This window comes from Esox lucius, chromosome 2, assembly GCF_011004845.1.
Source record: "Esox lucius isolate fEsoLuc1 chromosome 2, fEsoLuc1.pri, whole genome shotgun sequence".
NCBI lineage: Eukaryota > Metazoa > Chordata > Actinopteri > Esociformes > Esocidae > Esox > Esox lucius.
The window spans coordinates 22782767-22797552 of record NC_047570.1 but is presented as its reverse complement, the minus strand read 5'-3'; the positions used below and the strand labels follow the sequence as shown (position 1 = coordinate 22797552).

The window sequence follows — 14786 nt, the reverse complement described above, 5'->3', positions numbered from 1 at the left end:
CAAAGCTATAGACTGGCAGAGGGCGAAACGACTGTCCACTGACCGAGATGACCGTCAACTCATTCGAATGTCATTCAACAACCATAGGATGACATCAAGTGACCTACAAAAAGAATGGCAAACAGCAGCTGAGGTGAAGTGCACAGGGAGGACGGTTCGAAATAGGCTCCTAGGGGCAGGGCTGCAGTTGTGCAAAGCTAGAAAAAAGCCCTTCATCAATGAGAAGCAAAGAAGAGCCAGGCTGAAGTTAGCAAAAGACCATAAGTATTGGACCGAAAAGGAACGGAGTAAGGTCATCTTCTCTGATGAGTTACATTTTCAGCTTTGCCCAACACCTGGTCGTCTAATGGTTAGACGGAGACCTGGAGAAGCCTACAAGCCACAGTGTCTTGCACCCACTGTGAAATTTGGTGGAGGATCGGTGATGATCTGGGGATGCTTCAGCAAGGCTGGAATCGGGGAGATTTGTCTTTTTGAGGGACGCATGAATCAAGCCAAGTACAAGGTTATCCTGGAAAAACACCTGCTTCCTTCTGCTCTGACAATGTTCCCCAACTCTGAGAATTGTTTTTTCCAGCAGGACAATGCTCCATGCCACACAGCCAGATCAATCAAGGTGTGGATGGAGGACCACCAGATCAAGACCCTTTTATGGCCAGCCCAATCTCCAGACCAGAAACCCATTAAACACCTCTGGAATTTAATCAAGAGGAAGATGGATGGTCACAAGCCATCAAACAGAGTCGAGATACTTGAATTTTTGTGCCAGGTGTGGCACAAAGTCACCCAACAGCCATGTGACAGACTGTTGGAGAGCATGCCAAGACACATGAAAGCTGTGATTAAAAATCAGGGTTATTGATTTCTGAACTCTTCCTAAGTTAAACCATTATTATTTTGTTGTTGAAAAATTGATATGAATTTGTTTTCTTTGCATTATTTGAGGTCTGAAAACAATGCATCTTTTTTTGGTTATTTTGACCAGTTGTTATTTTCTATAAATAAATACTCTAAATGAAAATATTTCAAATTGAAATTTGGGAGACATTTTGTCAGTTGTTTATTAAATAAAACAAAACTGTTCATTTTACTCAAACACATACCTATGAGTAGTAAGACAAGAGAAACTGATAATTTTGCAGTGGTCCCTTAATTATTTCCAGAGCTGTATATTGTGGGGATTTAACATTTGTGTTTGGAGTCCCCTGATTTCCCATAAAAGGATGAGTATTCTAATATGTTTTATTTAGTGTATGTTTTATGGTTTAAAAGTATTTTTTAGAATTGTGTCTGGAGGCTAGTGTTATACAGACAATACATTCCTCATAATGCTGATCATATCTTTGATTTAACCTCATTCGCTGTAACCTAATTGTCTATATAGCTTAGCCACCAATGCCATATTCTTCCCAAGAGGCAAGACAATACCCCAGGAAAGATGGAGAATAGCATTAGCAGTAGCTTGTTCTTCCTTAAGAAACTACAAGCAGTGGAGTGCAGTCATCAAAATTGGAGTAAGCTTAGCCAATAACTTTATCTGGTACCTGGAGCATGGATATGGTGCTGAGTGAACATGCTTCAGCTGTCTGAAGAGAGTACAACTCTCTGAGAAGTTCACATGCAAGCCTTGTCAGACTATCATGGAAAAAAGGGCCACCACAGTGGGTGACAAGTAGCTACCAAACCGATCATCAATGGGCATAAAACTGATGATGCCTGATTGCTCCATCGTACAACAACGGAACAGACCACAACGGAGGGAGCTGTGGACTACCAAAGAGGAAGCTGTCAAAAGCCCTCCCCTGCTGGCAGTTAAAGATTCATCTACCCCTCCTCTTGTAGTTTCATGTAAATTAACTTTGTGTTCCCAGTTCAAAATGACCACCCCATGATAGCTGATTATATATCCATAACAATATATATACACTCACCTAAAGGATTATTAGGAACACCTGTTCAATATCACATTAATGCAATTATCACATGGCAGTTGCTTCAATGCATTTAGGGGTGTGGTCCTGGTCAAAACAATCTCCTGAACTCCAAACTGAATGTCAGAATGGGAAAGAAAGGTGATTTAAGCAATTTTGAGCGTGGCATGGTTGTTGGTGCCAGACGGGCCGGTCTGAGTATTTCACAATCTGCTCAGTTACTGGGATTTTCACACACAACCATTTCTAGGGTTTACAAAGAATGGTGTGAAAAGGGAAAAACATCCAGTATGCGGCAGTCCTGTGGGCGAAAATGCTTTGTTGATGCTAGAGGTCAGAGGAGAATGGGCCGACTGATTCAAGCTGATAGAAGAGCAACTTTGACTGAAATAACCACTCAATACAACCAAGGTATGCAGCAAAGCATTTGTGAAACCACAACACACACAACCTTGAGGCGGATGGGCTACAAAAGCAGAAGACTCCACCAGGTACCACTCATCTCCACTACAAATAGGGAAAAGATGAGTCTTGATTTCTGTTGAGACATTCAGATGGTAGAGTCAGAATATGATATGACCACCATGTACCCATCCTCTGATGGCTACTTCCAGCAGGATAATGCACCATGTCACAAAGCTCGAATGATTTCTAATTGGTTTCTTGAACGTGACAATGAGTTCACTGTACTGAAATGGCCCCCACAGTCACCAGATCTCAACCCAATAGAGCATCTTTGGGATGTGGTGGAACGGGAGCTTCGTGCCCTGGATGTGCATCCCACAAATCTCCATCAATTGCAAGATGCTATCCTATCAATATGGGCCAACATTTCTAAAGAATGCTTTCAGCACCTTGTTGAATCAATGCCACGTAGAATTAAGGCAGTTCTGAAGGCAAAAGGGGGTCAAACACATTATTAGTATGGTGTTCCTAATAATCCTTTAGGTGAGTGTATTATCATCTTTTTATCAACTTAAGTTCTTGTGAACATTATAAGATTTGAACTTCCATGTGCTATTTATGGCCTGTAGGCCTCATTCACCTGAGCTCATACACAAAATTGTAGCACAACATTTTGGGCCTTATTTACAGGTGCTGGTCATATAATTAGAATATCATCAAAAAGTTGATTTATGTCAGTAATTCCATTCAAAAAGTGAATCTTGAATATTGTATTCATTCATTACACACAGACTGATATATTTTCTTTTAATTGTGATGATTATAACTGACAACTAATGAAAATCCCTAACAGCAATATTGGTAGAAGTATTGAATATTATAGATATGGCAAGTATGGCTGTAATATACATCACAATGTAATTAGGTAGGATTATTTAATATTATAGATACATATGAGTGTAATAAGCTTATGAATGGGTGCATAGCACACTACAACTACGTAGTGAGAATTAAGAAGAAAGAAAATATATACAGCAAAGATATAGCAAAAAAGTAAGCAATAATAAACATAATACTGTACACTAGCAGCAGTTTAGAAGAGTACTGTAAACTAGCAGCAATATTGGTATTTCCTCTGGAAGGACTTGCGGTCTGCAGTGGAGAGTAGGTGCCATACCAGGCAGTAAAGCAGCCTGAGAGGATGTTTTCAGTGTTGCACCTGTAGAAGTTGGTGAGAGTTTTTACAGACATGACAAATTTGTTGAGTCTCCTCAGGAAGTATAGTGATTTTTGAGCAGTTTTCACTGCCGAGTTTGCTTGTCTGGACCAAGTGAGGTCATCTTTGAGGAACACGCAGAGAAACCTGATTTCGAAGACTCTCTCTACTTCAGCTCCATCGATGTGTATGGGGGGTGAATATGAGGATGATGTTGGAGCTGTGTGTGGCCATGCAATCATGCGTGAACAGGGAGTACAGGAGGGGACTGAGTATGCAGCCCTGGGGTCTCATCATCTGGTGTCTGCCCAGGGAGTCCCAGGGTCCTCCGCTAGTTGGTCAGCGCACCCCCTGAGGACACGGCCTGGAATGCCATCTGGCCCTGGTGACTTCCGAGGGTTCACTTTTTTTAAAACTCTCCTCAGGTCAACCGTGGTTAGGGACAGAGTATAGTCTGAAGGAATGATGTTGGTTGCCTCAAACCGTACATAGAAGATGTTGAGCTCATCAGGGAGCGAGGCAGTGGGACGAGCATCATTGTTATTTCTCCCTTTGTATTCTGTGATGTGACGCAGTCTGGGGTCAGGGGTCAGACCTGTGGTAGTTAGACTCCAACGTATCCCTGTATTCTCTTTCCCCATCCATGATAGCCTTCCATAGGTCATATCTGGATCTCCTCAAAGCAAACGCAGCAGAAATGCAACTCGCTAATTGAAAGTGGCTGGCTGTAGCTAGAGACAGAAGTTGTACAAGCTGGAAAGGTCTAGGGTAGCAGTAGCATGCACTAAACCAGGGCTATCCAACCCTGTTCATGAAGATCTACTGTCCTGTTTTCTCTACAACTCTAAATTAGCTGGATGAAAAGCTAAATCAGTTTAGTCACAAATGGGGCTGAAGAGAAAACATATAGGACTGTAGATCTCCAGGAATAGAGTTGGGCAGCCCAGCTCTAAACTGAGACATACCAAACACATCTTGTGGGGATCAATGACAAATTGCGACATAGAGCGAAGATACAGCAGAGTTGGCAGACACAACTTGTAAGCCTTCGCCAATCCTCTTAGGTGGATATAAGTATAAATTCTCATTCATAATGACAACCTGGCCAAAGGTATAACAATTAAACACAATTGCAAACCGTCAAACTCAACCTCACAACAATGCCTGAGGGGGAATGAGTCCCAAAGGGACAATTAAATTACACAAAAGCAAAGTGTAACGGGAAAGGTAAAATAATACTCTGTGTTCACTATAAAAACGCTAGCAAAAGTAGGCATGGAGAGTGACAAATGTCAACCACAAAAGTGCAAGTGAAGAGTGGTAAATCAGTGAATGCAGGTGTAAACTGGGTACTTATAGCACGGGATGTGCTGCTGTCTGCTGCTTCCTACCTACTGGGCCATATTACATTTTTTGTTGCAGATCGGCCTACACATGGGTGAACCATCTCGACTAGGGTTGCACCTAAGTGATCGACCGAAAGGGAACTACATATATTTCTACAGAAATCAAACTATAATCTGTTATCCAACATCATTAATTAATAATGGATTAACTGTATTTCCCTCCTGTATAATTTTTTTTAAACCACTAAAATAAGAATGAATTTCCTGTTTCTCTATCCCTCTGGCTTGAGACCTTACATAAACATCATACACACTTAAAAGAGACATGATCATATAACCTGGTTTGCAAACTATAAAAATGTATTTTATTGGTTTCAGATATTGTCCTGTTGTCCTATGCTATTGTATTTTTATATTTAAAATGTTTCTTTGTAAAGCATATTGAATTGCTTCTATGTATGAATTGTGCTATATTAATAAACTTGCTTGCTTGCTATTGCAACATTCACTGAGCTCCTGCACCAAATTTAATCTTAGACATTGCCTACAAGGGTGTCAGGGAGTGCTGCCTACTTCATTTCAATCCCTATCACTAAACCTTGTAACATTCATGGTTTGGAAATATAGGATACCATCTTGGGGCGCTGTGGGGGAAATTATTAACAACCAAAATATAAGGTGAAAGGTAAAAGGTCATCGTGGAATTTGCTAGTGAACGGTTGGCAACGGAAGCGGTCTGTTCTAGCGTGTGTTACTCCTACAAATAGATCAAATCGACTCGGTCATTGTCACATTAGCGTGCTAGCTACAGTAGATAGATATTTATTTAACAAACAGAAATGGCCAAGAAACGAAGAGATAGACGAAAGGCAGATAGTGTTTCGTCAGTACACGAAGAACCGAAGTCAAAACTTGACGAGGCACAAACACTTATAGGTACGTCGGCGACCTAGGTAGCTTACTTTAGCTACTTTTGCTAGCTATCTTCTGTACATTCATGTTCCGGTTTTGATGTAGACGTCTTGTTTGGGAATGCAGCCAGCTTGTTAACCAGATTATTGCACAATGCCGATATGCTAGTTTTTGACAATCAGTAAACCATAGCAAGCTAGCAGCTCCCTGGCCAGCAATCACGTCAGGATTGAAAAGTTGTTTATTTAGTTCAGTATATGTAGACTACATTGTTTGTCACGTTATGAAGCACTGGGACGGGAATGTAAGGTAAAAGGACTGTCCTGCCTAAAACCACTAGATCTGGGTCAGGAAGAGTGTACTTGGCTAATCATATAATGGTGTTCTTGTATAGGGCTAGATCACAGTTAAGAAACCCATGGTGTCTTTTTTCCCCCAAACAAAACGTTTCAGTTGCAAAACATTCTTCAGCAGAACCAAACAGAACAGTACAGAGGACCATCTTGTGACATTTTTTTTGCTGTGCTGTCCAGTTCAACATTATGAAGTTGCCTCATTGCAACAAACCCAGAGCAGGTTTGGGAGAGTCGAAGTTTGAGACGTTGTCCAATGCACATTTTGCCCAGACATTTTGCTGCTTACCAGACTGCTCGCTCAAACTAGAAAGTACTATTTGGCACCTAAGTGCTGGAGGAGAGTGTATTCCTTGGTCAACAACCACAATTTAGGTGACTTGCCACAAGGAGTCTGCAGATGATGAGAAGACCTTGCAACCCTGTCCAACATCCACTTGTCCATCCAAAGCGACATTTACCCGATTTCAAACACCCTCAGTGGGAACTCCGGGCACTGTCATTATGCAGCAAATAGGACTCAGACTCCTGGCTGCAGTGACTTAGACCATTCTGCTACTTGGGGGGGCATCTGACCAAATTCAGGTATGTTACCTTGTTTGTCTCAGTTTGATGCTGTTGAAGAAGCATTTTGCAACTAAAACGTTTTGTTTTATAGAATTATTTAGAATATTCTGTCCCAAATAGGCTCTACACTTGACCAACTGATCTAATTGATTAGTTAAGTGGTTTACTAAATTCAACACACTGGTCATCCAGATTAGTGCTTGTGGCACTCCATGGTTTTTTATTCATTCTGCTGAAACTCTATATCCTCAATCTTCTCTGACCCAGCCACAGGTTAGTGGTCTAGTGACTGTCAATTTATTCAGCAGTCCGTATTGGGCAATTATAGGCAAAAGTGCAGAAGTCGGTATGGGCTGATTGCTTTAAAATTGCAGATTATTTACAGTCCATTGTATTTTTGTCTGAATAGCTGTCCACTCTTCTCCTGTTTTTGTTTGAGCTGTTTCATTGTTTTATTGTTATTTTCTATCTTCTCTTGCTGTTTGGTTCGTAGTCTAACACCTTTTTTGTTACATTTATATTCAGGCGTTGTATAATGTAATTTATAGTAATATGTATTTCTTTTATCAAATAATTGTATATATTCACATGTAATTTTATTATAGATAAAAAAACAAAAAGAGAGTTTTGGTAGTCTTTTGTTATTAAAAAATATATAGACTTTTGTTTGAATTAATATAAATTTAAAAGCATCATCAGATGCACATTTGTTTTATGCCTTGGAACACAGGAACGGAAATGACAAAACATTGGTATTGGGCAATTTGTGTCATGTATATCGGCTAGCGGTGTCTGACAATAATTTTCTTATCTGTGCGTCTCTAATACTTAAGTGTATCTTACCACGGAAGAGTTGTGAAAAGCTGACACATGGCCTATTTAATCACACAGGAATGTACATGATATCAATACAATGTCTTCATCAATTCTTTTAATTAGGGTTTTGTACCCCTGACTTTTGGAAACATGTCTGTAAATGCAGTTTTTCTGATGGTGTGCCAGTGGAGGTGGGAGAAGGGCCATCTTTTTTTTTGCCACTTCCCGTTTCTTGCAGCCTATCTTTGATTACTTAGTTTACTGCCCCCAGAGTGAGCATGCATGAGATGTAGAAATGCATTTAAGTATAGGCCCAGTGCCTAGCCTAGGTGTTACTCAGCACAGAGTCAGTTCAGTATGAATGATTGTCGCTATATCTACATACCTCAAATCTATATACTGATTGGTTTCCAGTATATGGCAGGCTGCATGTACTCTGGGGAAATTATCCAGGAACTAGAACAACAAGTGATGCAAACTGAGGCAAGAAATTAGTAAATGCAGAAAATCCCAACATTTGTAAAAAAAAAAGGTAACCTGTTTTCTAATGAAACATACGAACATGCATTTAATACATTGGTCCATTCCGTGCTCTAGAATTCAGGAAATGATGCCTGTAGTTCAGGCAATTCAACATAGGTTAGCCTAAGTGTGCAATTTACCTTATTTCATAATCTCCTTTCCTCTGTTCTCTGTTTTCTTCTGTCTGCCTCTGATTAATTCTTTATGACTAGTTTTTAAATGAATAATCTATTATATCTGTAGACAGTTACATGAAATATCAATGTTTATCAGCACATTAATTTTATCAATGGATAATGAGAGCTCTGGTTGGGGAAACTTTCACCTCTTTCTCACCTCTTTCTCTATCTTATTTGGAGGGCGGTGAGAGTCAGATTATTGCAAACATTTAGTATGAGTCCATTTAAATCAAAATTATTGGCAATGGACTTATTTTTCCGTGTGGAAAATGCTTAATCCTTTGTTAATGGGACTTCTGTATGCGGTGTACTGCCTTGGCTGAGTTTCCGCAAAATGATTTGTATTTGCTTACTGAGTGTGCTAGAAATCTTAGCTCCTCCTCGTTTCCACAGAGACCCAATACGTTGGAGGGGGTTCAGCTCGCATCTCTCTTCTTATCCTGCTGTCCATCTTCACCTGCGCTGCCTCTGTCATGTACCTAGTGTATAGAAATTTCCCAGAACTCAACAAGTAAGTGTTCCTTGAATTAATCCATCTCCTCAAGCTGACCCCATGTATGAAGAGTTACTTTTGTACAATGTGTAACATTTGTGAAATTTATTTTTTTATTTTTCAAAGCCTGCTTTTCATGTATTTTGTTTTCCAGTGATGAGTTGGCAACTATTAAAATTCCCAAAGATATGGAGGATGCCAAAGCATTAGGCACTGTGCTTTCCAAATATAAGGACACCTACTACACCCAAGTGTTGGTTGCCTACTTTACCACCTACATCTTGTATCCTTTTTCTAGTAAATGTTTGTTATATGCTTTTGATGGATGCATTGTTTCTGTCTTTTACATTCATCATGCCTGCGAGGACCCCCTATGTTTTCCAGTAGGTAGGCCTAAGTAGAGAAGAAGAATGAAGTGGCCCATGTCAGGCTTTTGTTGCTCTGTCAAGGAACAACTTTTTTGCATCATCTCTTCCTTGCTTTCTCCTGCTCTGTCTTCCTCTCTCATTCTTCATCTCCCTTTGCTTTCTCCTGAACAAAGCAGCCACCGAAGCAGAAGAAATATCCAGGATGTAGGAAAGGCAATGTTCTGGATGATGCACGGAGAAGTGGATTCTGGGTAAAGCGGACTTTCACCATTAAGTAATTCAGTTAGTTCTTATCTGTTAATAGCCAGTGCGGTAATTCTTTTCCCATTTATATTGGTAGAACTAAATGTTAAAAAAATGTCTTTGACCTGATCCAGAGGTGTGTGCCCGTTTGTGCCCGCTCTGTTCTGTGTTCAACTCTTGAGCTGTGTTCCTTGACGTCAGTGACTCAGCCTCCAGACCTTTGCGATCCCTGGGTCGATCTTCCTCAGCATACTGTCTGGTTATCTCTACCCCTTCCCCCTTGCTCTTTTTCTGGTCTGCCTGGTGAGTAGGGACACAAGGAAAACTTGATTAATAGTAGCCATAACATTTACCAAATGGACTTTGACACTGTAAATTACACTGTTGACACGATGCTTTGTGGTGTGATGTGTTTTCTAGTGCTCTGGCCTGGGGGCGTCCTTTTGCTACATGTTGTCTTATTTAGTGGGGCGGCCTGTAGTCTACTGCTATCTGACCGAGAGAGTCCAGAAATGGTCCCAGAAGGTAGGATGTTAGGAAATTTGTTGACCTAAGTACAAGCCAGCAGCTTTTAAGGTGGAAACATCCAGATGTAATTGTACCCACAAGAGCTTTGGAATCTTGGTAGGGGTCCAGCTTCTTCCAAGCCTTTGCTGTAAAAGGTCTGTTTTCAATGGCAGGTTGACAAGCACAGAGATCATCTCATCAATTACATAATATTTCTGAGGATCACTCCCTTTCTACCCAACTGGTTCATCAACATTACCTCACCTGTCATCAATGTGCCCTTGGGGGTCTTCTTCCTTGGTACTTTCTTAGGTAAGGCTAAGATTTATCAATTATTTTCATGACAAAATATTGTAAAATATTGTCTATATACATTGCATATAGACGTGGTAAAGAGTTCAATGGAACACAGACCGTGGTGGATAGGTTGCCGTTAATACTGCACGTTAGAACACTGATCTAAAACAAAGGAGCTATTTGTCAAATCTGTGATTGAGTATTTGTATTGTTTTTTTACATACGTTTAAGTCAGATGTTTTTATTTTTTGCTGCATAATATTTGGAAGAAACCATTTTCAGTTTTATTGACTGTTAAATGCTTATTCCCCTTTGTGTAAGCTCTGCACACATGGAAATAACTAGCATTCAGGAAGCAGTGGTAGTTGTCAGTAATTTTTAGCTCTACTACTATGGAGTTTTGATATCTGCCAAAAGGCGTGCGTAAGAAAATCTATTTGTAAATTGGTACGATAAAAAATAAAACACTAAAAGTAATACGTAAAAAAAAGATTAAACTTGTGTGAAATTAGATCTGTGAACGTTCAAATGCCCTGTTATGATGACAGATTAATATTCTTTGCTTGTACAAATCTAGTTTTACAATTCTAAAGTACAATATCATGACCTGGAGTTTTGGCCGTGTCACCTCATTGTCCCAAAGAAATGTATCCGAAACATTCAGTGAGGAATGCTAATATAACATGCGTAGTCAGTGTGAACATCAGGGAAACCGGAAATGGGTATCCAGGATACCTGGTAGGTAGATTAATTTTCATGTACTTAATCCATGTGTATTATTGTTCTTTATCTGTACATATATTTCAAGTGTAATAAAAATCACTTAAACTTACAGAAATTGTATTGTGTAGGCCTACACACTTGTGGTCCCGAATACTCAAACAGTGTTGCTTTGTGGGTCTTGTTAAAATACTGAATAACTAAGTCTTAAAAAACAGATATGGGCTTTTTTTTATTGAACATGAAATCAGGATTCGTAATGTTAGCAGTCTAACTTATTGTTGCTAGCTTTACAGTTTCAAAGAGCTAAGTTCGGGTCATATCTTTGCAGATGCCAGATTACTGACAAAAGTTTGTATGCAGAAAAATTATTCATCAACAAATAAATGGAAATGTAATGTAAGAATTTAACGTGTAAGAAGTCGCAAAAGTGTGTTTGTACACTCACAGATCTAATTTCACGCTTACGATTCATGTTTTACATATGACTTTCTTTTATGTTCATTCCAATTTACAAATGTATTTTCTTACGATCATAAAAATACGTACGCTTAACCTTTTGGCAGATATCTACCTCCATTTATTATAGGTTGTTCACTAAGTGGCCACTTTTAGGTACACCTGCTTGTTAACGCAAATATGTGGCTGCAACTGAATGTATAATGTGAGCTGACATGTTCAGGGGGTTTAGTTGTTTGACATTTGCAGAGCATATTGCCGCCACTTTCCTTGTAATTTCTGTTGTTTTGGTCAAGTTCCATAGACTTCTTTACCGCATATATTGTTGGTTGATGATCTTAAACCATTTATAATTTTTAAGGTATTATTGAATACATGTATTAGACACTTTCCTGGAGTGCTTAGTGTTGTGTGTCTTGAAATACCAACTTACTCCCTTGTCCCGGACTGTCAGGTGTGGCCCCACCCTCATTTGTGGCGATCAACGCTGGTACAACACTGTACAAACTGACCACAGCAGGGGAGGCAGTGTCCTTTTACTCTCTAATTGTGCTTGGTGTCCTGGCCATGCTTTCTATTCTGCCTGTCATCTTCCAAAAGAAACTGCAGCAAAAGATGGAGTAGGCACAAGACAACTCAGCAACTCCAATCATGCCTGATCCACGTGCCCTTCCCTTTGCTCAGGGATGTTACATGGCGCTATCACTAACAGTCTTGTCTATGTCCCACCCAGCTGTTTTGTGGTGGAAAGTTTGCCAGTTCACTCCTGACTCAAAATGTGTGTGGAAGTGGTGGCCACATCAAAATGTGTGTTGGCACAGGACTAACAGACCTCTTTGTTAACCCATTTTTATTCATTGATTGTGTAAATGGAAGACTGAGGGAAATAATTTCAGTAAGCATCAGGTTTCCTTCTATGAATATTGTTTCTAATCACAACGCTTCTCACAAGTTTGAGCTACACTCCCCTATAGGTGACTGCACAGCAATACTGATCAGAGTTGCAGTTCAGTGTTATTTTCACAGTATATGAGAATGATAATTTTATTGGTTAGAAATGTTGTCTAAGTTTCTATCATTTGAGGAAATTGTTAACAAACTCAATCTAAAATTGTGTGCCAACAATGCTGACACTAAAGCATATGAATATGAAGAAAATAACTTTTAATGGTTTTGCTGGGTTTGCCAAGGTGTATCACTGATAAATCACTAGTAATTGGATTTAATTGTGTGAAATGGCAAGTATCAAGTATGGAAAACCTAAGGTTTTGCATACTATAATTTCAAATCTATTGGTGCTGTGAAAAGGGATTTGAAAATGTAAGCACTTTTGACATGAAAATCATCTCCTTTTCAGTTTATTGAGATAAATTAATGCTACTTTTTCAGTCAATTAATTTAAATTTTTAATTTTTCAAGAATTGTCCATTCAAATGTATGCTCGCTTGTCTCACCAATCCAAATGCCATGCTATCTATACCAGTTGGAAAATGCAGTAGGTATCTCCATACATTGAATCACACTGCATTGCCCCATTGCAAAACTGCCAAATTATGTTTGGTTATTCATTTTCCCAGATTTTGTGTCAATAGGTTGAAGTAAATCTACGCTTGTCTTACTGAGGATGTTTCTTCTAAGTTGATGTCTTAAGCACTGTTCATGTTTATACATCTGAGAATACACATTTATTAAAATGTATTTGATGATTTGGATTTTTTAATTTATTTATAGAAAATATCTTTTTTGTTAGTATTTAATAAAATGGATTTGTGTGGCCTTTAGGCATGTCTTCATACTTATCTTTTATGTAATGGCCATACTTTCTGTATGCCAACCCTAGTATAACTCATCAATGTAGTTACTTCCTTTTATTTGATGAAAAATAAAAGGAAGTTATTTTATGATGTGTAAATGATTGTCCCTGTCAGTTTAATACCAATCACTGTAACACACATTTAACTACCAGTTCAAACTTTGCAACATTGTTGATTTTTATCAAGAAAGTACTGAGAATTTATTTGCTGGCTTAGATCATTTGGAGTGTTTGTGGTCTTCACAATATTAATAAGTTGTGCAAAATCATGATTTTGTTTTATTGTGTACCTATTTATTATAAAATCATAAAAAATGTGATTTCTTGCTCCCTTTCTTTAGAATTATTGGCAAATAAGGTGAATACTTGTATTTATGCATGTGTTACTCATCATTTTACCAGAGGGTGGAGCTGTTTGTATACATGCACATGTAAGCCTTACATTTGCTTAGATTTATCAAGTATGGGACTTTTTTATATTGCAACAGTGTTTATTTTTTTTTTGTGATTTTAAAATGTTTGCTGCCTACTATTCTTTCTCTGTCCCTTGAGTGCTCATTTAAAATACCTATTACCGTGTAGTACTTTGACTCAAGGGTCTAGGCAGGTTCCTATCAGTGCATTTATTACTTTTGTATTATTAAAGTTTACAGTTTAAATTGAATACTGGGGTTTCACCTATGAGGTTAAGCTGAACTGGTTGTAAACATTTAAAATGTTTGCATGGAAAGTAGATGCTACAGTGTTTTTCCAGTTGTTGATAAACTTCTGGATTTAATGATGTTACACTTGTTCTCGAACCCACAATGTACATAGTGCACTTTTCCTTGTGTACTAATCAGAACAATCATCATATTTAAATTAACATGTCACCGTTCACAAATGTCACCTGTCACGATTAAAACTAACAAATTGTATAGGGGATATACTGTTAAGACAGAAAGCATTCACAGCACAGGGGGGAGAAGTATTTGATACACTTCCGATTTAGCCGGTTTTCCTACATTTTTATTATAGGTACACTTCAAATGTGAGAGATGGAATCTAAAACAAAAATCCAGAAAATCACATTGTATGATTTTTAAATAATTAGCATTTTATTGCGTGACATAAGTATTTGATCACCTACCAACCAGTAAGAATTCCGTCTCTCATAGACCTGTTAGTTTTTCTTAAAGAAGACCTCCTATTCTCCACTCATTACCTGTATTAACTGCACCTGTTTGAACTTGTTACCTGTATAAAAGACACCTGTCCACACACTCAATCAAACAGACTCCAACATCTCCACAATGGCCAAGACCAGAGAGCTGTGTAAGGACATCAGGGATAAACCTGCACAAGGCTGGGATGGGCTACAGGACAATAGGCAAGCAGCTTGGTGAGAAGGCAGCAACTGCTAGCGCAATTATTAGAAAATGGAAGATGTTCAAGATGATAGTCTATCTCCCTCGGTCTGGGGCTCCATGCAAGATCTCACCTCGTGGGGCATCAATGATCATGAGGAAGGTGAGGGATCAGCCCAGAACTACACGGCAGGACCTGGTCAATGATCTGAAGAGAGCTGGGACCACAGTCTCAAAGAAAACCATTAGTAACACACTACGCCGTCATGGATTCAAATCCTGCAGCACACGCA

At 39.0% G+C, this 14786-nt stretch overlaps 1 protein-coding gene across 1 annotated transcript; it reads left to right on the top strand.

Moving 5' to 3' along the window:
- The first annotated feature begins 5516 nt into the window (after positions 1 to 5516).
- Positions 5517 to 13811, top strand: tmem41b (transmembrane protein 41B). The gene is made up of 7 exons (XM_010878268.5): positions 5517 to 5834; positions 8641 to 8758; positions 8895 to 9023; positions 9561 to 9654; positions 9772 to 9876; positions 10032 to 10170; positions 11789 to 13811. Exons 1-7 carry the CDS (start codon positions 5738 to 5740, stop codon positions 11956 to 11958), a joined length of 852 nt encoding a protein of 283 aa, XP_010876570.2. The 5' UTR covers positions 5517 to 5737; the 3' UTR covers positions 11959 to 13811.
- The last annotated feature ends 975 nt before the right edge of the window (positions 13812 to 14786 follow it).

Bases quoted from the DNA above. Each gene is read 5' to 3' on its own strand.
- tmem41b (XM_010878268.5), top strand. From the start codon at position 5,738: ATGGCCAAGAAACGAAGAGATAGACGAAAGGCAGATAGTGTTTCGTCA. The intron at 8,759-8,894 runs GTAAGTGTTCCT...TTTGTTTTCCAG, and splicing joins AATTTCCCAGAACTCAACAA to TGATGAGTTGGCAACTATTA. The intron at 10,171-11,788 runs GTAAGGCTAAGA...CCGGACTGTCAG, and splicing joins CTTCCTTGGTACTTTCTTAG to GTGTGGCCCCACCCTCATTT.